The sequence below is a fragment of the Pan troglodytes genome, chromosome 19, assembly GCF_028858775.2.
Source record: "Pan troglodytes isolate AG18354 chromosome 19, NHGRI_mPanTro3-v2.0_pri, whole genome shotgun sequence".
Lineage (NCBI taxonomy): Eukaryota > Metazoa > Chordata > Mammalia > Primates > Hominidae > Pan > Pan troglodytes.
This window is the reverse complement of record NC_072417.2, coordinates 37,335,381-37,359,288: the sequence shown is the minus strand read 5'-3', so window position 1 is coordinate 37,359,288 and position 23,908 is coordinate 37,335,381. Positions and strand designations below refer to the sequence as shown.

The 23,908-nt window shown below is 50.4% G+C and overlaps 1 protein-coding gene across 4 annotated transcripts in view; it reads right to left on the bottom strand.

Annotated features, from left to right (window-relative positions):
• Positions 1–23,078, bottom strand: part of SLC6A4 (solute carrier family 6 member 4) — a 40,923-nt gene extending 17,845 nt beyond the window's left edge. The window contains exons 1-8 of one of the 4 annotated variants that reach the window (XR_010152916.1): positions 23,007–23,078; positions 7,342–7,438; positions 6,139–6,604; positions 3,201–3,335; positions 2,522–2,741; positions 1,544–1,682; positions 487–621; positions 16–119 (exon numbers count right to left, since the gene is read on the bottom strand). Coding sequence is in view for 3 of the 4 variants with exons in the window: in XM_016932083.4 (XP_016787572.1) it covers positions 16–119; positions 487–621; positions 1,544–1,682; positions 2,522–2,741; positions 3,201–3,335; positions 6,139–6,604; positions 7,342–7,438; positions 23,007–23,059 (1,349 nt within the window). In the remaining variant the exon portion in view is untranslated. Of the gene's footprint in view, positions 1–15; positions 120–486; positions 622–1,543; positions 1,683–2,521; positions 2,742–3,200; positions 3,336–6,138; positions 6,605–7,341; positions 7,439–20,186; positions 20,381–23,006 lie in introns of those variants that run through there. The other 3 variants (XM_016932083.4, XM_001135066.7, XM_009432470.5) reach the window with 3 other exon arrangements.
• Between the last annotated feature and the right edge of the window lie 830 nt (positions 23,079–23,908).

Genomic DNA, 23,908 nt, shown 5'->3' with positions numbered 1-23,908 from the left:
ACCCCAGATACTCACTGGTAGCAGTTGTTGTTGAACTTGTTGTAGCTAGCAAAAGCCAGCAGGACCCCAAAGCCCGGACCAAGAGAGAAGAAGATCTGAGCGGCTGCATCTATCCACACCTGGAACACAGCAGGGGTAAGGGGATGGGGTGAGGGGGAGACACAGGCTTACCCTGGCACCAACAGGGTCGCCTCTCCTGCCTCCGTGTGGCTAAGTGCAGAGGCAGAAAAACAGCTTTTAAGGCTCATTCCAGGCATAGTCATAAATCAAGTGCCAACAAATGTGATTTCTCTTCCTATGATTCAGGCATAAACCCATCCAGTGGCCTCAACTGTACTTTAATGCTTGTATTTCTTGGTTAAAGTATCATTGCAGACTTGCACACTGAAGCCACATTTCAGTTGTCCCTACTGTCCTATTTGGAGGAGGACCAGCTTCGTTTAGTAAAATGACAGACAGGTACACATATTTCCCTCATCATCTTACCCCTGTCTCCAGGAGTTTCTGCCAATTGGGTTTCAAGTAGAAGAGAACACCCCTCCAGGCTCCAGGGAGGGTGGCACCCCTCACCAGCAGGACAGAAAGGATGATATAAGGGAAGGTGGCTGTCACCCACACCACCTGTAAGGAAGAAGGGTTATCACCATGCTGTTCCAGGGAGGGGAGGGGAGGGGAGAAGGAGAAGGGAGCGGGGGAGGGGAAGGGAGGAGAGGGAGGTGGGTGAATGGATGTCAGTGTCTTTTATTCTTGAAGACCTTGAGAAAGGAGGGCGAGGTGGTGTGGCAGAAAGATCACAACCCTTGGAGTCACACAGGGATGGGATTCAGGTTGGCCAGGAGAACTACCTCTGAGCCCACTACGCATCTGTAAGGTTGAGGGAGTATCTAGCAGGAAACAATAGCACTGGCCAGTGTATAAAAAGCACTGAACATGGTCCATGATGGGTTTCCAGTAAGTTATTGCCACAATTATTAATTGTGGTACTACCAGTGGGTTGAAGGAATCTTGAAAAAAAAAATCATGTAATGGTTCTTGGCATTGGCCCATTTCTAGAAAATATTCTTTTTTCTTTTCCTTTTTTTTTTTTAGTGAGACAGAATTTCACTCTGCTGCCCAGGAGTGTAATGGCATGATCTTGGCTCACAGAAATCTCCACCTCCCAGGTTCAAGTGATTCTCTTGCCTCAGCCTCCCGAGTAGCTGGGATTACAGGCGCCTGCCACCACACCTGGCTATTGTTTTTTTTTTTTTTTTTTTTAGTAGAGATGAGGTTTCGATGTGTTGGCCAGGCTGGTCTTGAACTCCTGGCCTCAAATGATCCACCCACCTCAGCCTCCCAAAGTGCTGGGATTAGAGGCGTGAGCCACCATGCCCAACCCACTTCTAGAATTTTCTAACAAATGTGGTGAAGAGAGAGAGGGTGCATCATGGAATGTGTTTGGTGTGGAAGGAAACAGTGCTGTCTGTCCAGGCTACTGGGTTTTGAGTTTGAGAGCCTGTGGGACCCTGGGCAGGCCTGGGTCAGCAGCCAGAGCCTTCCTCACCTTGCCAGAGGTCTTGACGCCTTTCCAGATGCTGAAGTAGATAACAGTGAAGATCAGCATGATGCAGAGGGCCAGCTGCCAGCTGATGCCCCCCAGGTCCTGGAGCCCCTTAGACCGGTGGATCTGCAGGACGTGGCGCCTGGGGTGAAGGAGAAAGAAAGGCCCCTGAGAGGCTCTGTAGAGTGACCTGGGCACACATCTGTGCTGCTCCTTTGAGGGTGCCCGGGACAAATGGACACGGTGCTGCTAGGACCAAGTGGTCACTGAGGCCCAGGAAGAGCTGGGATTGGCCCTGCCTGTCCTGAAGGACCACAAAGCACATTTGGCCAACACCCTGGGAAGAGTGTTCAACCTAAAGGCAGACTTCCTGGATTCTCCTTTGCTGGATGGGACCTGAACTCCTTTGACCAATGTGACTGGCTTTTGGGAACATGAGGGATGTGTAAGTGTGGGGAGTTGGCTCCCTTCCCTACCCCAAAGTAGCTCTCTCTTTGGGCTGCCATTGCCTGAAATTCCAGCATTAAAGAATACTACCTTCCTCAAGCATCTTCTTCCAAAGGGTAGATCCCACTTATGAAGTTGACACATTAAACCATTTGAATAGTTTTGAACTATCAAAGTACTAGGATGCTTCGCCTCCATGACATTTGGCTGAGAGGAGGACCCCGGAAGAAGGGGAGTAATTTTGGAATGTGAAGGGAGGGACCGGCTTGGGCGCATTAGAGCAACCTGACTTGGCGCATGAGAAAGTGCAAGGAGGCACAGCAGGGCCAGGCCGTGGAGCACTTGAGGTAGAGTTTCCCAGCTCCAAATTCTGCTACTCCCACCCCTGATAGCTTCATCTCTCAGAAAGGGGTGAGGAGCCCTTGGCTAGGAGAGGGGTGGGGAGCCCTTGGCCCTGGCCTTCTTTTTAAGAAGCCAAACCCCAGGGGTGTGGCCTGCCCCTAACAGGCCAACCCCTCACTTACATGCACTTACGTGTAAAATTCTTCAGCAGGGGACGTGGAATGGAGGGTCCAGGTGATGTTGCCCTCGGAGAAGTAATTGGTGCAGTTGCCAGTGTTCCAGGAGTTCTTGCAGCTGGTCCAGGGCAGCTGGTCCGTGAAGGAGGAGATGAGGTAGTACAGCGCCCAGGCCATGATGGTGTTGTAGTAGGAAGCAATGTAAAAGGCAATGATGCAGATGGCATAACCAATCCCTGGGCAGTGGGTGAGATGGAGAGACAGAGGCCGAGTTTAAGGGTGGCCCAATGACAAAAGGCTGAAATGGGGCACTGGAGAGCCCCGCAGCCCAGCAGAGGGGTACACGTGGGTGCTGCCCTCCATTCCATTCCAAGGACTCCAGGCCACCGTGGGAAAAGTGGCCCTGCCGTTAGTCACTCATATGTATTTGCAAGGTAACATGTTTTAGAAAATGTGTACATGTCCTGTTAATGCTTTAAAATGTTTACATTAGTTTACTTCTCATTGCCGTTTATTCTGTTTCTCTTTAACAATTTCACACCACTTACGCAGTCAAAATCTTAATTACTCAAGCCGTCTCCCAGGGATGCCTAAGGCCTGACTGATTCCAGAAGAAGGCCCCCAGCTCCCACCCATTGATGGAAATCCCCTCCTGAGAGGCTCCACTTACCCACCCCACCGAGCCCTTCAGTTACCTTTGAAAATCGGGCAGATTTTCCTCCATATTGAAATGCATCCATTTCGGTGGTACTGTCCCAGTGCGAGCTCCATGTAAAAGAGCGGGATTCCCCCAAAAATGGCCATGATGGTGTAGGGGAGGAGGAATGCCCCTGAGGCAGATGAAAGACAATTTCACTCCCTGCCCACGTCTGTCCCAGGATAGCCCAACCAATCTGTGACTCTGAGAATCACAGTCGCCGGATGATGTGAGTGTCACGGATCCACCCTGGGCTGAGTGGCCTCATGCTGTGCTCCTCTGGTCTCAGTGCTTTGCTAGAAGCAGTCGTAGGGGGAGCACCATGACTAAAATGAGGTTTCAGAGGAGGCCAAGAGAGCAATTGGGAAGAAAGCCTGGTTTGGGAGTCTACAGAACAGGCAGGATCACATCCACTTATGACTACCTGGAGAACCCTGGGCCACTTCCCCTCTCTGAGCCCCAATTTCCTCCCTATAAAAGAACACAGTTGAGGAGAGCTGAGTTTCCCAAATGTAGCCACACATCATAGTCACCTAGATTCCTGGGTCTACCCCAGACCTCCTGAAGCAGAATCTCCAAGCATGGGCACAACACAAAAATTGTGTTCAAGCTCCCTAGGTGATTCCGATGCAGCCAGTACCTGGGACCCTTGGAACAGATCACCTGTGACAATCTGTAGCAACAGCTGCAACTCTCTGTGAGTCACCAAATCAGTATCTTTGTTCATCAGTATTATCTATGGCTCCAGACACATGATTATTGATATTTGGCTACACTTCCATAATTCCATTGAGCCAGAATGCTCCCTGACAAGCGCCGTTTGCAGGAGTGGCTGGACAGGGTAGTTTTTCACAGAACAAGAAAGCACAGAGCTGCTACCTAACTGGAGATGCTGGTGTCTCCTGGATCTTGTGGCTGAGGCTGAATTTAAAAATACCAAGTTGGGGAATGCTAACCTGCAGCCTGAGTTTTTAGCCTAAAGGGTGGATCAGCTGTGATTTTCCCTAATTTTCCCTGCTGTAAAATGCTCTGAACCCAGAAACCTGAGGTCTGTGCAAGTCAGAAAGGTCCATGTAATTTACAGTCACACTGGGTAAACCTGGCTCGAGAATAAAACCACGTGTTCTCGTGATGGCCTTCCTCCAAAGAGTTTGCTTGATCAGCTTTACGCTGGGGAATGAGTGTTGGGGAAACGTCACCAGTGACCCAGCCCCTTACATAATGCTCAGGCTAAAGGTGAGTCCTCTGGAGCAGGAGATAAGGTGATTATGACTTTTGCCCCTCCTAGGCAGGAAGCGCTGAGCTTCCCAGGGGCCCCCTGGAACTACCTTTGCAGCTACATGGACAGAAATCTTTAAAAGAGAGTAAATCCAGGCCACTCTGTGTTAGGTCACGGGAGAAGTGAGGGTGACACAAATGGATGATCCCCAAACCTCTTTGTAGCTGCCCTCCCAAATCTGTTGTCAGAGCTCCCATGAAAATCAAGCTTGATGCATCTGACACCCACTTCTTGTTATTTTCCTGTGATGATAACAAGTCCAGAGGCCCCAAACCCATTCACTTTTCCCCACTGCTCTGCTCTCCCCCAGGTTCCCATCTTCATGCCTACAGTCAGCTACTATTTTTTATAATCTACAAGTTAACTACTTGAGAGGCTTTAGGGGTACAAAGAACAAGATAGGGCCTCGGGCCTCAAAAATCTAACATCCCAGGAGGAGATAGGAGGGCCAGCCATGCGTGGTTTGAGGTTGGTATTAATGTCATGCTGTGAATCTAATCCAGCTTAAATTCTGCCCAGACTGGTAATTAAGACTTAGGACTTAACGCTGATGCCCTTCTCTGACCTCACACAGGTCCAAAGGATCAGAAGCATCTGGGACTCTGAAGCCACCTCCAAATTTTCCCTTACGCAGGCCTACCCTCGTGGACTCTTCCCGGCAGAACTTGCCAGCAGGAGTGAAGGGACTCAGCACAGGGCTGACGGCCATTCCCTCACTTCTGGCTGGGGGAGGACAGAGCCTGGAGAATGCAGGATGAGAAGAAGGCCCTTCAATAAATGGAGCGCTAATGATGCTGGAGATCTGTGAGGTCAGGTTTGGGAGGGCTTCACCCAGCTTCACAACCCGGAGAGCCTCAGACACGCCGTCTTCAGCTTTTGGCTTGCTGGAGATTTGACTTTTTTTTTTTTCTTTTTTTTTTGAGACAGAGTCTCGCTCTGTCACCTAGGCTGGAGTGCAGTGGTACCATCTCGGCTCACTGCAACCTCCACCTCCCAGGTTCAAGTGATTCTCCTGCCTCAGCCTCCCAGGTAGCTGGGACTACAGGCGCCCACCACCATACCCAGCTAATTTTTATATTTTTAGTGGAGACGGGGTTTTGCCATGTTGGCCAGTCTGGTCTTGAACTCCTGACCTCAGGTGATCCGCCTGCCTCAGCCTCCCAAAGTGCTGGGATTACAGGTGTGAGCCACCACGCCTGGCGAGATTTGACTTTTCTACCAGCTCGAAAGTCTAAGTCATCATGTTCCTAGTCTTACGCCAGTGAAGACTGAAAAGACATAATCTGTCTTCTGGCCTCTCAAGAGGACCTACAGCCCATCCCAGGTCACAGCCCAGCCAGGTGACAGCCCACCCCAGGTCACAGCCCACCCCAGGTCGCAGTCCACCCCAGGTCACAGCCCACCCCAGGTCACAGCCCACCCGGGTCACAGCCCACCCCAGGTCACAGCCCACCCGGGTCACAGCCCACCCGGGTCACAGCCCATCCCAGGTCACAGCCCCCCCCAGGTCACAGCCCACCCAGGTCACAGCCCACCCCAGGTCACAGCCCACCCCGGGTCACAGCCCACCCCGGGTCACAGCCCACCCAGTCACAGCCCACTCTGGGTCACAGCCCACCCTGGGTCACAGCCTCTACTCACAGCCTGTGATACTGACCCCCTCCATTCTGGTAACATATGTAGGGGAAGCGCCAGACATTGCCCAGGTCCACAGCATAGCCAATCACTGAGAGAAGGAAATCCACCTTCTTGCCCCACGTCTCCCGTTCCCCTTGATGAAGCTCAGCCACTAGGGTGGTGGTGGCCGCTGGGATAGAGTGCCGTGTGTCATCTCCCGCACCAGGACTTGGAACTGCTGAGTACCCATTGGATATTTGCCCGGACTCCACTTTGTCCCCTGGGGTGGGAACAACCTTCTGTAGAACTCCGTTTTCCTGACAATCTTCTCCATCCTCACACGCGGATAGCTGCTTCTGAGAATTTAAGGGTGTGGTCTCCATCCTGCTGGTTAGTAAATAACACTGATGTCCATCTGCCAAGGATCCCAATTGATATCTGGGTGCTTGGATTTGTGGATCACCTCCGAGCTCTCTATCATCGGGATTGACACGTCGGGATTGACTCTGTTGGAAAGACACACAGAGGAAGGAGAAAAAAGTTAGACATTTTACTCGTCTTTGGTATTAACTCATCATACATCTTAAACTACATTAGTTAACGGGATTACAAATGCATCTGTTAAATGTGAGACATCCTATTTGCTACATGGCAGTCCATAAATTCAACTAAATTTCTCAACCTATACAGGGCATCAAATTACAATCAAGTAATTTCAAAAGGAAACAATAAAACCAACAAAAATAGACAGCAAATCACCAAGGTTTGCACAGGCTGGACTGGAGAGCAAAGCACTCGCTTCCCTTTGAGCCACTGGACTCTCATCTTGTGGTTTGCCAGCAGCTCAGAAGAATGTGAGAGAGGCTCCAAAGCGTCACAGAGCACCCCCTTTGTCTTGGATGCTATGTTGGGGAAACAATGACAAGCAAAGGCGTTTCTGCCTTTCAGCAGGCAGGACAGTCCTCACCATCATTTAAGCTGCACACCCAAAGTTATATTTTATATCAACTACAGCTATGATTTTAAAAGGAAAAAAGCAAAGGACAGAGGTAAAAAGGCCACCCTTCGTGAGGCACCCCAGCTCATCAGCTACAGACTCTGTCACTCGTCTTTTAGCCCCTAGGAAGGTTGGGGCAGATTTGAGCTGCCTCCGGCTGTGTCCAGTCTATCTGCACATGGCCTTTCTGCGTTCCCATGATGCATTTGCAAGCCCGACTGGTCCTTAAACGGCACTGCTGCTCACCATTTGTTCTTCTTTCCACTTGCCAGCAACTCCTGTGGCTAAGCCCCTTGTTATTCTGCAATAGAGGGCAAGCAAGGTTGCCTTGCCTCCAGGAGACCTAGGGAGAAGAGTGTGCAGGTTACTGATGCTGGGGTGGTTGGTGTCGCCGTCCCCCTGTGCCTCCACTGGGAGGGCCCGGCCGGGGCTGCTGTGCCTTCATTTCACCGCCGTGGCCTGGGCGCAGGGAAGTCAGCTCAGCTCTGGCTTGAGGTCTGAGTCGTCAAACATGGGGTAGAAATTTGAGCCCTTTTGGACTTTAAACCTATGGCCTGTTATAAAGTTGTAAGCAGCAGTTGTAATACTGTTCAACTGCTCACTCTGTTTCTTCTGGGCCTGAGCTTTTCAAACTCTTGAAACAGTTTGGGAGTTGAAATATGTTTCTGCCTAGCTGAGATGACACTGGACCCTTCTAGGAAAGATAGCCAGGGATGGACTGTTTATAACTGCAACGATCTGAGGCTAACCCTCCAGATCCAACAGTTAGGAGGATGGCTAGGAACTGGCTAATAGAAATGGCACATGGATGTCTCCTACCTATTTGGGGTTTTTGGTGACTGCAACTTAGCTACCTACACATGTGAAGACAAAAACATAGTAAGTGAAAAATCAGGACACAAAATAGTAGCTTCACAAGAATGACTATGGCTATAAACATGAGCAAGGATTAGACATGAACACCAGGCAATGTCAGTCAATAGGGTTTGGCGTTTGCTGCATTTTTTCTGTAAAGTGGAAAATAAAAATTTTAAAGGGATCGATTGTTGCCAAAAATATCTACAGCAACAAGAGATAAATCAGCTCCATGTAGCTAGGGGCTGTGTGTGTGTAAGGGGAGGTAGACATCTTGGGCTGTACCGCACTTGTTGGGCCCTCCGCCACCCACCCCAGGCTCAAGAATGCAAACACCACTCAGAAGGATATGAATTCTGTCAAGAGCGATCTCCATAACCTCACCCTGCTCACCATTTATGCTACTGCCTGGCCTTGGCCTCCCCCCACTTCCCCCTCCCTTGGGCCCTCAACTAGGCTTGGTAGGCTTTTAAACTAACCACACATTCTCTCACCCACCATAGGTAACCGTTTACCAGGCCAAGGGATATTCTTATTTTATTACATGATGAGATGTCAACATATTTAAATATTCAGCTAAATTAAACCTGAACTTGGTAGTCAATGGTTGTGTTGTTTAAGAAGGCCTCTGTACTTCCCTCCGGCCTATATCAATGACATGTTTTGTACGTTAAACAACTGACGAACTTGAAGGCCAAATGGCAGGGAAGAAGAGCTTTTCCCTGTGCGGCTGGAGGGCACCGAGTTGACAGAGCTGCTCCTTCCCTTGCTCTTCCTCCCACTGGCCCCACAGTTTTTTTTTTTTGTTTTTTTGTTTGTTTTTGAAACAGTCTTGCTCTGTCACCCAGGCTGGTGTGCAGTGGCACAATTTTGGCTCACTGCAACCTCTGCCTCCCGGGTTCAAGCGATTCTCGTGCCTCAGCCTCCGAGTAGCTGGGACTACAGGCGTGCTCCACCATGCCCGGCTAATTTTTATATTTTTAGTAGAGATGGGGTTTCACTATGTTGGCCAGGATGGTCTTGAACTCCTGACCTAACATGATCCACCCGCCTTGGCCTCCCAAACAGCTGAGATCACAGGTGTGAGACACCATGCCTGGCCTGGCCCCACAATTTTCTGCAAGAACCTCTTCTATTTTCTATACTGCCACTTTCCTCTCACTTAAATAGAAGCTCCAATTGCATCACCCAAGCGTTCCCTGGCCTCTCTACCCAGGCCCAGAGGGTCTACGGAAGGGAAATGCGGTCCATCTCAGAAGCAATACTTTGGGGAGAGGAAATAGACATTTAGCAGCAGCAGTGAGCAGTTACCCTCCTGCCTCAGGGGCCAAATGATTTGTTCTGGATTTTGTTTACTTTCTCCCTTGAGGCGTCCTGCAGAGAGGGGAGAAAATGTGTGCAGGTAGGTAGATTTTTGAGGGCAACGTGTGTTCTCAGGAGTCCTCAGGGGTTCAGCCCCGAAGGCATCCAGTCCTGAAATCCTGGCAACTATGGTGAGCAGCTCCTGGAAGAGTAATACGCTGTTTCTATTTGTGTTCTGAGCCATTACAGAGATCTTGTTTCCTGAAATATCCCCTAGTCCTTTTTAATTTTTTTAATTAAAAAATTTTACATCAACAGGCTGAAATGGCCCCAGTGCAAGAAAACCCAGAGCATCCCTCAGACAACTCATGACCGGGCAGCCTCTCTCCACAGGCTGTCTCTCTCTATCCAGCTGTGCTTTCTGGGGTTCTCCTACTGAGCCCCCACCCCTCATCATAGAATCTGGGGTGCAAACACAAAGTTACAGCCGCTCAGAGGAGACACACATCTCCTTTTCTTAACTTACTCCTCTGCCTCTGCCAGGTAGAGGAAAACTCCTCTCGGTGACTAATCGGGTCTGCCAGGAGCAGATGCCATGTGCCCGGGGCCCTTTCTGCCAGCAAGCTCCTGCCTGTGGAGCCCCAGACTCTCTTCCTATTTTTTCTGATTCTGCAGAGCCCTGGCTGGCTTTTTCTATCAAGACTTGCACATAACAATGGCTGAAAACAAGCTGGCCCAGGAATAGAGAAGTGTGAGTTGTTAAGAAGGTTGGTTTCTGAGAATGCCCTCTTCTAAGCTTTCTTTTTTTAAAAGGTATTTTTATCCTGCTGGGTGGAAAGATTGCAAACGAGGTCAGTATTACAGCTGTGACCTTCTCCAGGCAGTCTTTGAGTTTCTCCATGTCCAGAAAAAGCCCCAGAAGGAAGCCTTCCTTTGCATCTTGGATGTGTGCTGTTGTTCCAGGCTGAGCTGGTGACAGGCTGAGGGTGGTGCCGTGGACCCCACCTCTGCTGTGGAATGACAGCTGGCAGACAGGAGCCTCGTCCCCCTAGGTCTCTGCACATGAGGGGTGCAGTTGACCAGCCAATGGGAGTGGTTGACTTTCTCTGAACTCTCCTGAAGCTAATGCACTCCATTCCCCCAATCCCTGACTCCAAGTAAAAAAGGACTGTTTCTATTTAAACTTCTGATCAAATCTCCATTCCTCTTTCCACGCACTTTGTCTCTATAGCCAGGAGCAACCTGTACCTGAACAAGCATGTAATTATCCCGATTGGTCATAAACACCCAGCCCTTTGGAAATGCCTGTGACGCTCCATCTACTTGATGCCTATCAGTGCCTTCTAAGCAGAAAGACACTACAGAAATGTTGAACTTTGACTTCATGTGTCAAGATCAAAGTGAGTTCATTTCTCAGGAAACTCAACTTTCTTTTTCAAAACAAACAAAAACAAATGAACTGTGGGTTTAACGCTGAGATAGGATTAGTTACAGGTCATAGAGCCAACTGGCAGTTCGTATCCTCTATTCAGAGGGAGGCTGAAGTTCCCAGGGCATCTCCCAAGAGTGATGGGAATTATGGAACGCTGGTGCCGCCCGAAGCAGTAAACATGGAATCTGGCCTTCTTCATGGAGAAGCACTCCCTCAGCAAAGATGTGCGTAGGCCCACATGTGCTCGGCTCCTCAGAAACAAGGCAGGCAGGCCGGGCCAGCTGGCTCACGCCTGTAATCCCAGCACTTCGGGAAGCCAAGGCGGGCGGATCACCTGAGGTCAGGAGTTTGAGACCAGCGTGGCCAGCATGGTGAAATCCTGTCTCTACTAAAAATACAAAAAGTAGCTGGGTGTGGTGGCGGGTGCCTGTAATCTCAGCTACTTGTGAGGCTGAGGCAGGAGAATTGCCTGAACCCAGGAAGCGGAGGTTGCAGTGAGCTGAGATCGAGCCACTACACTTCAGCCTGAGTGACAAGAGTGAAACTCTGTCTCAAATAAATAAATAAAAATAAAAATACAAAAAAATGAGCCGGGCGTGGTGGTGCATGTCTGTAATCCCAGCTACTCAGAAGACTGATGCATGAGAATCGCCTGAACCTGGGAGGCAGAGGTTACAGTCAGCCAAACTGCGCTCCAGCCTGGGCGATAGAGTGAGACTCTGTCTCAAAAAAAAAAAGAAAAAGAAAAAGAAAAAGAAAAAGAAAAAAGAAACAAGGCAGGCACAGTCCTGCCTGCATGGAGTCCACAGGCCAAGCCTAAAATCTGAAAAAGAAGACCAACTGCTAGGAAAAACACGATGCTTCTGGAGAGGCTGGTGCTGCTACACATCCCGTGGTGAACGGAGGCTGCCGCTGGCTTGCCGCGGCGTGTTTAGATAGCTCACATGTTTTGCACCACAGCTGCCCCCAGGCTTTAAGTCTTCCTTTGCTGCTATTGCACAGTTTCTCTCACAGGACCTTGGCTGTTGGCTGATCCTTCCTTGCAGGCTCTGCAGTGTAAAATGGGGGCTCACGTTTGCATCTGCTGAAGGCACTGCTGTGTTCCCGAAGTGTGCAGGGTCAGGGGGGCACAGGTCGGAAGCCATAGGGACTCCTGGCTTGCCTTTCCAATGAATTGAAGAGATTTCATGATAGAAATGAAGAGAATAGAGAAAATCTGCTTGTTTTTTTTTGGACAAAAAGGGTAGAAATGAACTCCACTATCACAGCCATCTCCTTATCCAAAGGATTCCTCATATGACAGAGTCAAACAGTTTAGTGTTTTTTCTGTTTCTTTGTGTGTGTGTTTGTGTGTGTGTGTGTGTGTTGTTTTTTTAAGAGACAGAGTCTTGCACTGTCATCCAGGCTGGAGTGCAGTGGCATGATCATGGCTCTCTGCAGCCTCAACCTCCCGGGCTCAAGGAATCCTCCCACCTCAGGCTCCCGAGTAGCTGAGATTACAGGTGTGTGCCACCACACCCAGCTAATTTTTTGTATTTTTTTCAGAGATGGGTTTCACCATGTTGCCCAGGTTGGTCTTGAACTCCTGGCCTATGAGCAATCCTCCCGCCTTGGCCTCCCAAAGTGCTGGGATTACAGGCATGATCCACCGCACCCAGCCTGGTTTAATTTTTTGGAGAGGAATTAAATAGGATAAAATCCTCAGGGTCATTTGGGCCAGTTATCATGAGAAAGAAAAAGAATTTCTGTCCAGAACTTTCCCTGCCTGGGAGAGGATAGCCCTGGGCTTCTCTCTACACAGAGTATAAAATCTAGAGGATATGCCCCTTGTGATGGGGTCAAGGTCCCCCCGAGAGGCTGGCCAAAAGGATACTGGATTATTTATTTTGACTTTACTAGAAAGAAATGAATTTAGCATAGCAGACGTGAACAGCCCTCCTCCAGTGAATATAAACAGCCAAGCCCAGACTAACTTCCTTCCAGAGTCATCCTTCATTAGTTCCTCTGTTCACAACCCATAGCTCTCCTTTCTGTTTCAGGTCTGCACTGGAATCCCTGGTCCACCACTTACTGGCTGTGTGACTTTGAGTAGGTCACTTAACCTCTCTTAGCTTCCATTTCCTCCTGTGTAAAAGCAGACTGTTAAAACCGCTACTTCCTAAAGGCTGTCGTGGGAATTAAAGTATGACACATGCTTATCTCAGTGTCTAGCACAGGGAAGCATCAATAAACGACAGTGAGTTGATGTCACTATCACCACCACACATCCGCAACCCATTCTGCCTTTCTACTTCACATCCTAGTCAGGGAAACTGAGGCCCACAAGACTTGGGACTTAAGTGATCTGTGGCTCCCAGCACGGGCCTCACTGGGTCATGCTTGTTGCTCTCAATCAGTGCTTGGGGTCACCTGGGAAACAGACTCCTGGGCTGCTCTCCCAGAGATTCTAATTCAAGAGATCCACGTGGGCACTCAGGGATCTGCAGTTTTTAACAAATACCGCAGGTTATTCAGGGGCCGGTAGGCACCAACAGTGCCGTGTGCGTCCCCACCTGTAGCTTCCCTTCCTCTAATTATCCTGCACCCTCCAAGGCCTGGCATAAGCTTCTATCCACCTCCTCTCAGCACTCCAGCCCAAGATACACTCTTTCTACTCGATTCTCATTTGTCACTCGCCATTGATTACCAGGCATCATTAGTTATCCTTTTATGTACATTTGCTTCGTGTGCCCCCGGAAGCAGGGGCTATGGCTACACGTCCCTGAGTCCAAATACTTGCAGACTGGAGCACGCCCTGTACAGCTCTCAGCATGGAGGGCTTGTTTTGGGTTTCCTGACTGGGCGAGGGTGCCAACAGATCTGAGCTCCATGTGAGGTGCTGCTCTTTCTCTCCTCCCTGGAGTTAAGTCAAATGGGATCAGGGTTCTATTCTATGGGGCCCTGTCCCTCCCTGACTCACCCATCGGGAAGATTGGCTGTGCATCTTGTGGGCAGAGGAGGAGGGCTGCCTTAACAGTCATTTTCATGAACTATGGACAGGAAGAGACTGACATGCCCAGGATTAAAGAGCCCGGGATAGGCTTTCAGACTTTGAAACAAGTACTGGCAGGCACACCCATCAGCGGTCTGGGCTCCAGATGTTCATCTGTGAGCTGGTGGTTTGGAACTTAGAATATATTTCCTAACCCACAGAAATAAATGTGATAAACTAAAACATCTGAAACGAAAGCTGTAGAACACAGCGTTGTTAAGTGCTACACGACGGCTTAGGGGTGGGGAGGGGGCTGACAATGAGACTGATTCGAAGTTCTTTCTTTCTTTATTTTAACCTTCTTTTTGGTTCTTAAGGAAAACTAAATTTAAGGAAAGAAGAACAAGGAGCAGGGAGATCCTTGTACAGATTCCACGGAGGTGTCTTTTAGGCACTTTTGAGGTCTTTAGTTTTGTTTGTTGTTCAATTTTAAAATACACAGTAGAGATGAGGTCTCGCTATGTTGCCCAGGCTGGTCTTGAACTCCTGGACTCCAGCAATCCTCCTGCCTCAGCCTCCCAAAGTGCTGAGATTACAGGCATGAGCCACTGCGCCTGGTCCAAGTTCTTAGAAGTTGATGACATGGGCTGGGCGCAGTGTCACATGCCTGTAATCCCAGCACTTTGGGAGGCCAAGGTGGGCGGATCACCTGAGGTCGGAGTTCGAGACCAGCCTGATCAACATGGAGAAACCCTGTCTCTACGAAAAATACAAAAATTAGCCAGGCATGGTGGCGCATGCCTTTAATACCAGCCTTTTAGAGGCTAAGGCAGGAGAATAGCTTGAACCCAGGAGGCAGAGGTTGTGGTGAGCTGAGATCGGGCCATTGCACTCCAGCCTGGACAACAGGAGCGAAACTCCATCTCAAAAAAGAAGAAGAAGAAGAAGAAGAAGAAGGAAGAAGAAGAAGAAGAAGAAGAAGAAGAAGAAGAAGAAGAAGAAGAAGAAGAAGAAGAAGAAGAAGAAGAAGAAAGAAGAAGAAGAAGAAGAAGAAGAGGAAGAAGAAGAGGAAGAGGAGGAAGAGGAAGAAGTTGGTGACATGAATTGCTTGTGACACATAATTTCACAACTTACAACTTTTTGCAGAAAACAAAACTGCTTTTACTCTGTTACCATAGTATATTTAAATGTGGACGAGGCTGGGAAAGAGACTTGAGAAACTCAAAACAGATGATGTGTTAGATTAAGCAGGATTAGGAGTGTCACTTCACCTTCCAAACACTCCTTTACTGTTGTGATAAATACAATTTATGCAATAAGTAAAAATCGAGATAGAACACATGGGAACATGTCCACACACAGCTTTTCTTTTCCTTTATACAGGTATGTTACTAAGATTACCTTTGTGTAAAACAGACATGATTGGGTCCACAAAGGGACCCAAAACAGAGAGAAGAGAGGAAAAAACAACCCCAGGGAGAGGGTGCTATGAAATAAGGGTGGATTCACCTGTGGCTGCTGAGCAAGGTGGAAGAGGGAAGTGGGGAAAACGGGGTTTGAGGTGGAACTACAAAATAAAATGGGAGTGGAGAAGAGAAAAGAGAGGGGAAACCGGCCCATTTCTGTGGGTGGGGCATGGAGGGGAGAAGGAGAGGTGAGGTCAGGTGAGGTGAGGCTGCTGGAGGAGACGGGTGCATCCAGGTGGAGACGGGGCGCGGAGGACACGTGCGACCACCTCTTCAGCCACAAGGTGTTTGGAGTTTGGCTGTTGCTGCTCAAAGGTGCCTATACTCTTAGGTCAACAATTTCTGAGATGTGCTTTAGTGTGAGTCACACAGTTGGAGACACTCATGAAAAATCAGTTCATCCTTACACATCATTGCACCAGTCTAGTTCTCAGATATGCACTGAGATGAGAGCAAGAAAAACTTTCTGACCCCTAGTTTACAGTCTCACAGAGTAACACTGTATGCTAAAAAGGACATCACTGAGACAGCGGGGGAAATGGGAATATGAGCTGTATGTGTGATAATAGTATTGTATCTATCTCCAGTTTCCCCAGCATGAAAATGGCGCTGTGGTTACGTACAAGAAGGTCCTTGTTTGTTGGAAATCTGTGTTGAAGTATTTAAGGAAGAAGTATCTGGAAGTCTGCAAACTCTCAAAGGTTCAACTCTATATATTAGTTGAACCTATATATATAGTATATATATACCTGTAGGTATACCTACAGGTATATATATACACACTATATATATCTGTAGGTATACATACAGATACATATAGTTTATATATACACATGTGTATACAGACACATATATACACTGTATGTATCTGTATGTACATATGTATATATGTATATATATATCTGTATCTGTATGTACATATGTGTATATATAGTATGTATATATATCTGTATGTATACATACAGATACATAAATGGCATAATTATATTAATGATCTTATATATTACACATAATATATCAAATCATATATATACTGCATATGAAAAAATTAGATATATGCATAATTAGAGTGACTTCATACACAAATTGGCAAAATGTTAACTGGTGAAAATGGACGATATCTCTGATTTTTCAGTTGAAAATTTTCAAAAGAAAAAATCATTCTAGCCCTCAGCCAGTGCTGGGAAACTTCCAGTCAGCCAAAGCTCCCTGCTGACCAGAACAGCTTACCTCCCCTCTCCCCTCCAGGCTCTTCCCTCCCTGTTCCTTCGGCCCAGCTCCCCAACTCTGAAACAAGAGAAAGGGCCAGCTAATTTGGTTCGCCTTTTAAAGAAGACATGCCCATCATTACGGAGGGAAGAGAAGAGAGCGAAAGTAGAAGAGACTCAAGTTCTAGGCCTGGCTTTGTCCTCAAGAGCCGGGGGTGAGCTAGAGCCAGCCATGCACAGAGCTACGGGGAGCAGAACCCCTCCCTGGTCCTTCCAGGTCTCCCACTCACTAATTCTTGGCCCCTTAGAGGAAAAAGTTCCCTTAGAGAAAACAAATCAGCTTATTTTATTCAACAGTTCAGTAACAAAGGAAATGAAATGCTCTTTTTTCCTGTATACACACAGAAAGGTCACACCAAAACCCAAGATGGCAAAGGCCCACGTACTTGCCCCCTCCTGCTAGCTGCCCACCCAGCCTGGGGCTCTGGGCTCTCCCAAAGCACACAATGGGTTCGCTGTGTCCCCAGCTTGGCTGAGAAGTGCTCGCCCAGATCACCACCTGGTCTCGTCATAACCCGTCCTGTCACCTCTTCCCTCCCTACCTCAAAGAATGACCTGAAGAACTGGACATCAGCATCCCAGGAGACCCTCCCCTTGCTGTCTGTCACTCGTCAGTACCTGAAGACCCTGGGACATTGCCTCTCTGTCTCCACATCACTGGGGTGCGTCTCTCCTTTTGCAGCCCAGGGGCTTCTGGGATTAATGGAGGTCCATCCAGTCCTGGGTGCTAAAGAGCCTGTGGCTTAAATCCCATTAACAAATCCCCTTGGTTCAGGGTTGGGATGGAAGCTGGGGAGCTGCTGCCAGGTTCCAGAGGGGCCAAAGGGAAGATGGAAATAATAATAAGGCAGTCAGACTGCCTCACATCCACTTTATCGCTACTCATTTTGTCACCTCATTAGACACAGGGCTGGGAAAACACTTGCTCCCATTTAAAAGCGCGTTGTTGACATTCAGTAAATGAGCATTCGTCTTCCCAGTCACCCAGAGCGAACAAAAGTCAGGCTGAAGGGAGCAGCCCCTGCAGAGACGTTTCTCACAGAGCAACATTTCTGAATGTGAACCAAAGTCAGCACCGTGAGCTCCACCTGGAAGTACGGGGCTGTGCAGACCGATGGTGGAGCCCGTGCCCACCTGGAAGAGCAATTTGCCTTTCTGCTCAGGGAAGATCATTGATGCCAGGTTTCTGTGAAAGGCTAGTTTCATCTGTTTTCCCCTGGGTCCCTCCTAGAAAGATGGGAGTTTTCTTCCCTTGGAATGTCATTTTGCCTGGTTAAGCCCAGAAACAGATTCCCTGTAAGAGCAAGGGAGTCTGCCTTACTTGTCCCAAGTGTAGAGAAACAGGCGCTTTTATGAGATGTTTCGCTCCACACCCACGTATGTTCCATGGAACACCGCAAACATCAGGGGAGTGGAGGTGGCTGTTAATAGCCCAGGGACTGGACAGGAAAATCGGTGCAGCCCAAATTTGTGCTGCCTGGGGGCTATTTCTACCGCACCACACCCTGGGCATCTTGCAAAGGGCATTTGGGCAGCTGGGGAGTCGGGTTATTGGGCCCCTGTTGGTTGGCTGTGGTTAAGGTGCAGGGGTTAACTTACTTACATGTGTCAGAGTGTGCAAAGCCTCTGCCTTAGAGTGAAACCCGAGGGGATCCCCAGGAGACCCTGATTTGAAGGTGATATCTGGGTAGAGAGTACCAGCCCTCCGGCATTTTTGCACCATCATTTCAACTCATGTTTTCTTAAAGTGGAGAGGTTAGGGTCATGGTTGCAGAGTGAGTTGGAGGGGACTCGGACATCGTGTTAGGCAGTCCTCTCCACAGCCCCTCATTTAGAGCTGAGGACCACGAGGAGCTGATATATTACTGGGAATAACTAAGGTCTGAGTTACCTTCTCAACAACAACCAAAAGTGACTGTATAATTTTTGCTCTGGCTGTCCAGACATCTTTGGAAAAAGTCAAGTCATGACCATATCCTGTTGATTCATGAAGCCAAATTAAAATTAAGCTTCTTCAGGAAGCCCTGCCTTCTATATTCTCTCCAATTATACCATTCATTCCACAAGTAGGAAGAAGGAGCTGCCACGTATTGGCTTAATGTCTGGAGTTACCTGTGTTTCTGTTTGGCAGCGGACATCCAGGGTGTTTGGGAAGCAAGCACCTGCTGTAAGAAACAGACTGATCCATGCTCCTAACCCCCCTCCAGCCAAGCATCCCCATTCCTCAGGCACCTCACCTATTTGCGAAACTCTTCAACATGCCTCTCCAAGTTTCATCAAAATGCTCAGACGACTCTAAACATCCCCCGAGAGGAATTTCTGAGGTCTTTCAGATTCCATTAAAACATCAACATTATTCCCCCATCCCACTCCTAGTATATATATATTTCTTAAACAAGGAGATTGAAAAAAATGGGTTTGAATATCTGTGCTGGTGGTTATATCTCTGAGAGGTCTTAGATGGATCACCAGAGTGTTGAGGGGACTTTTGATTAATTGTGAAGCACTTTCAATCTGTTCTTTAGTGGGAAAAAGAAAGAAAGAAAGAAAAGAGGAAAAACCCATGCCCCAAGTGGCTTGCTCAATTTGCACAAACCTCATAAGAACCTGCTTCTCACTCATCCATGTTGGAACGGTCACTGCCACCCCAGAGTGCGTGGCAGGAAAACCCGAACCCTGGGGCCTCAGTGGCTTCACACAGAAGCAAGTAATGGGACAAAGAGTCAAAGCTGTGTGCTCCCTACGCTCCTAAAAACCCAACACTGACGCTGCCCACAGTTCTCTGTTTCATTAAACACAAGTCCCAATGTCACCTTCTTAGACATTTTTCCTATGTAACTGAAGGCAAAACACATTAAATATTTGCTCTCGTCTTCCTATGATGAGAGTTAGCTAGCAGGCTCATAAATAATCCATTGACCTGGTTCACTTTTCTGGACAAAACTGATGGTAAAAATACATACACAAAGTCCTTGTAATGTCTGATTCAGAAATTCTACCCCTCTCAAATTCTTCAGAGTCCCAAATGGAAAAGGAACAATTCAATATGCAAAAGCCCCAGTTCAGAAGAAAATCTGCTCCTTAGCCCAAGACCCAAATCCACTCTTGAGCTCCAGAGAGCTTTTTTTCAAGAACAAGTTTGAATGCGCACAATTTTCAAGCAAATGATGGTTATATCCTTCAACCACGTAGCACAGTCGTTGGAGTTGGAGTTTCACATACATTCTGAATGGCCTGTGAGGTGTCTGAGAGCGCCTCAGCTCTGACAGTGAAACCACCCAAGCGCACGGAGACTCGGCCCACTTAGGCGCCACTCAGAGATTTCTCTAGCTGTCTGGGCATTTGTGTCAACCAGAACTCTCCCTTTGCATAAAGACACCTGCACGCGATGACAGCAAAGTAAAGATCAAACATAAACCATGGGTTGAAACGAAAGCAAGCAACTCTTCCCAAAGCGCAGGACAGCACTTTGCTCAAGACCCTCTTTAAGGGGTCTTTCACGGGTCCTCAAGAGGTTGCAAAGCCCCTGCAACAATAGACAAAGGAGCCCCCTACGCCCGCCCACTTCGAGCACTCCACGTTCCTCGTCTCCCACTCTGGCCGGTCAGCTTCAGCTCTGGCTCTTGCTGAGCGTGGAGGGCGCAGGGGCAGGATCCGGCGCCCACCGCTGGGGCGCATGCACCTCCTCGCCTCCTCGCAGGGCGGTGGGGCGCAGCGGTTCTATCCCCCTCCCCGAGGCGGGGAAGAAGGTCTGGAAAGAAACGTGAGTTCGAGGCGGAGAGGAAAAGCGGACCCACCTGCCAGGCTGCGCGGGGAGGCTGGTCCCGGGCTGGGTAGGCGGGCGGGCCTCGCGCCCTCGAGGCACCCGGCGGCGCTGGCTGTGCGGAGGGGCGCCGGCGCGGCCGTATTTGTACCCGCGGGCCCTCACATGGTCTGATCTCTAGATAGCCGCCGCCAAAGAGCTCTTGAAGAATTTTTGCGTCACTTTGAGGCGAATAAACTTAATGCTTCCCCGCGGCCGCGGCTCGGCGCTCCCGCTGGATGGGGTTGCGCTCGCCAGGGAGGGGCCGCGCTACGGGGTGGGGTGCGCGCCCGACCCCAGAGCCAGGAGGGGAGGGACCCCCGACACACACACACACGCTCGCAGGGAGGAGCGGAGCGCGGAGCAGCCGGCAGGGCAGGGCCGAGCGAGGAATCCTGACTTTCCTGCTCTTTAACTTTGCGGGAGGGGGGAGGCTGCACAAAGGGGCAGGTGTGCGCCTCCCCTGCCGCCCCGCGCCCACAGGACGGCACACAGGGGTCTGCTCGTGCCGCTTTCTCTTGACCTCGGACACCTCCCCATCGTCCCCATCCCGAAAGCTGCTCTCTCTTTCTTCCTGGGACCTAGCAGTACTCGGTACCCATGCGTTTATCTGACTGACCGGCTGGGATGTGAGCTCAGCTTAGAGGCCCTTGTCTAATTCCTCTCCGTCCCCAGAGTCTCACAATAAAGACTTCCACAATGAAGGAATGAAGAACTGATTCTCATTTTGTTAACCAGCTACAGTTCAAAGCTGCGTCAAAAAGGAGCACAGTGCTTTGGGAGGCTGAGGCGGGAGGATTGCTTGAGCCCAGGAATTCAAGACCAGCCTGGGCAACACAGCAAGACCCCATCTCTAGAAAAAAAAAAATTTTTAATTAGCCGGGCGTGGTTGCTCGCGCTTGTGTTCCCAGCTACTCAGGAGGCTGAGGTGGAGGATCAGCTGAGCCCGGGAGGTCGAGGCTGCAGTGAGCCGTGATCGAACCACTGCACTCCAACCTGGTGACAATTTGAATTATCTGAAAGGGCCCAGCAGGAGCCTATTGTTTTGAATCATGTGCATGTAGTTTTGATAATTTTTTCAAAAAGTTTAAAAATTGATTTAATGTTAATATCCTTTTTGCTAAAATTATTTAAAACTTTAAAAAGGGCACATGCAGTACTTGCTTTGGGTTGTCCCTGAGGCGGAAAGGAGAGGGCTCTACCTCTCCCCAAGAGGAGGCCAGGAACGATAGGAAGTAGAAGACCGAAAGGAAATAGCAGTGACAAGTTTGCAGCTCCAGAGAAGCCACCGCCCCTTGTACTTGGAGGAACTGACCCCTGAAAACTGTGCGGCCGGTTGGGCTGAGCGTCTAGAGGGACTGACTGAGCTGGACAACCACGGGCAAGCGAGTGCAGCTCCCAGCGGGAGGAGTCCGCGCGGGATTCTGGTGCCACCTAGACGCCAAGGCGGGGACCGCAAGGTGGGCGGGAGGCTTGGAGGCCGGGATGCGGGGGAATACTGGTAGGGTGCAAGGGGAATGCTGGAGGGGTGCAGGGGGGATGCCGGGGGTGCATGGGGGGATGCTGGGGGGTGCAGGGGGGATACTGCGAGGGGTGCAGGGGGGATAATGGGGGTTGCAGGGGAGATCCTGGGAGAGGTGCAGGGGGATGCTGGAAGGGCTGCAGGGGGGATGCTGGGGGTGCAGGGGAGATGCTGGGGGGGCTGCAGGGGGGATGCTGGGGGGTGCATGGGGGATGCCGCGAGGGGTGAAGGGGGGGATAATGGGGGATGCCGCGAGGGGTGAAGGGGGGGATAATGGGGGATGCAGGAGCGATCCTAGGAGGGGTACAGGGAGTTGCTGGGAGGTTGCAGGGGGGATGCTGGGAGGGCTGCAGTAGGGACATTAGGGGGTTAGGTGCTGGCATTCAGAGCGGCAACGCCAGGCGGGAGAATCCCCAACAAGCTTGGGAATTTCACCCCCAGGGGCAGCGCCTGCACGGGAGTGGGGCCTCCTCCTTTCAGATGAACACAGTTGTCTGCTGCCTCCCACGTTCCACTTCTTCTTAAATGAGCATGTTTGTGCTGTATAGGCAAGGGCAACAGAAAACGCAAAGTGTCCTTTCCAGGAGGGCCAAAGGAGGGGGGCAGGGACGCTGGGAAGAGGCGCCAAAGCGGAGGACGGCTGCAGGGGTGACTTCAGCGCTTGGCTACCAAGACCAGGTCTGTCCAGTGTGACTTCTTAGCACTTCTTAATTGTGCAGTCTCGCCACTTCTGATCTTCCTTCTAGACTCTTTCTAGCCGAAGATGCATTCCTGCCCAGCGCGCAGCCCCTCCCTATGGCACTGCCCTGTTCTGTGCAGGTGCTGCCTAGAGAGTGGGCACCCTGTGGACCTGGGTCAAATCCCGGCCCCCACCCTGTACTGTGGTGTGGGCTTGGCCGAGCTCCTTAACCTCAAGCTGTCTGGCCTTTGTGTCTCTGTCTGTGAAGTAGGGAGGATGATCTCAGTGGGCACTGCCCAGCTGTGGGTGGGGAAGGGGCCAACTCCTTGCAGGCCCTGTGCGCTGGGCCCTTCCTCCAAGGGGGCCTTCGACCCCTCCTCTCTCTGGCCGGGTGGTCCCATCTCCTCCCCTCTTGCTCCCCGGCTGCGGGCACCCACCATTAGCAAATGACATTAGAATTACACAGACGGCCCCGCCCTGGTTCCCCCTGCCTCCATGGCAGAGTCCGCACACAACTGGCCCAGACCCTCCCCCTCTCTCTAAACAGGTGTTTCTCTTCCTCCTGCCCTGGGCACCATCCCACAGAGAGGCCAGGCCCACCTGCAGATCCTCACCTCCACAGAGCCAGCCTCGCTCGAGCAGCTCCGCTCTGCCTTCTGATACTCATCGCCACAAGCACCTTGTCCTTCCTCGGCCTCCCACTCCCTCCCTCTGAGCCCGCGCCCTGCTCCCCTGCCTGGCGGTCAGTCGACTGCCCCGCCCCGCCTCCAATTCAGGTGGACAGGCTTCAGCGTCCACTACCGGGGAAGAGGCAGCCCCGCACCCGTGCCTCCCCCCGCCTCTGGGCCGCTCCTTCCCAGCCTGAGCCTGACCGCATGAGGAAGGCACAACCTCTGCTCCAGAGACCTGGGGAGGCCGGGAGACCCTGTCCTGGGCATGGAAGGCAGGAGGGAGCCCTGAGTGCGGCAGGAGGGAAGCAGTGCTTCAGGGGAAGGATCTAATGGCTGTGACCTGCGTGGGCTGCAGGTAAGAGTAGGGGGGAAGGGGGTTGTCGTGGTGGTTGGGACAGACGGGTTCCTTAGAATGTGAATGCAGGCGTCAGCTGGTGGCCGCAGGGAAGAGATGCAAGCCAGAAACCCAGCAGGCACCTGCGAAGCTTGGTGCTGGTGGTGTACAGGGACAGCCATGGAGATGTCAAGGGCGACAGGTCCTGGGCAGCTGGGAAGAGGCTGCCTGGCAATCACCGCACAGCAATAGTTTTTCTTTGTTCACCTGCTTGAGCCCAGAAATAGTGGGGCTTAGAAGCTGCTCTGGGGCTCAGAAGAAATACAAGCTTTCACTTTAAGAGGAAAGGAGCACATAAATATTTACACCTGCCCCAAACACCACCAAGAAAACCCACTTCCTGGAAGTCTCAAAGGCCAGCAGTGAGTCCCCTGTGGAGCCAGCCAGGACCGAACCATGCGAATCCCAGGCTGTCCCTCCGGAAGCCCTTGGTGCCATCTGTCTGTCCTGT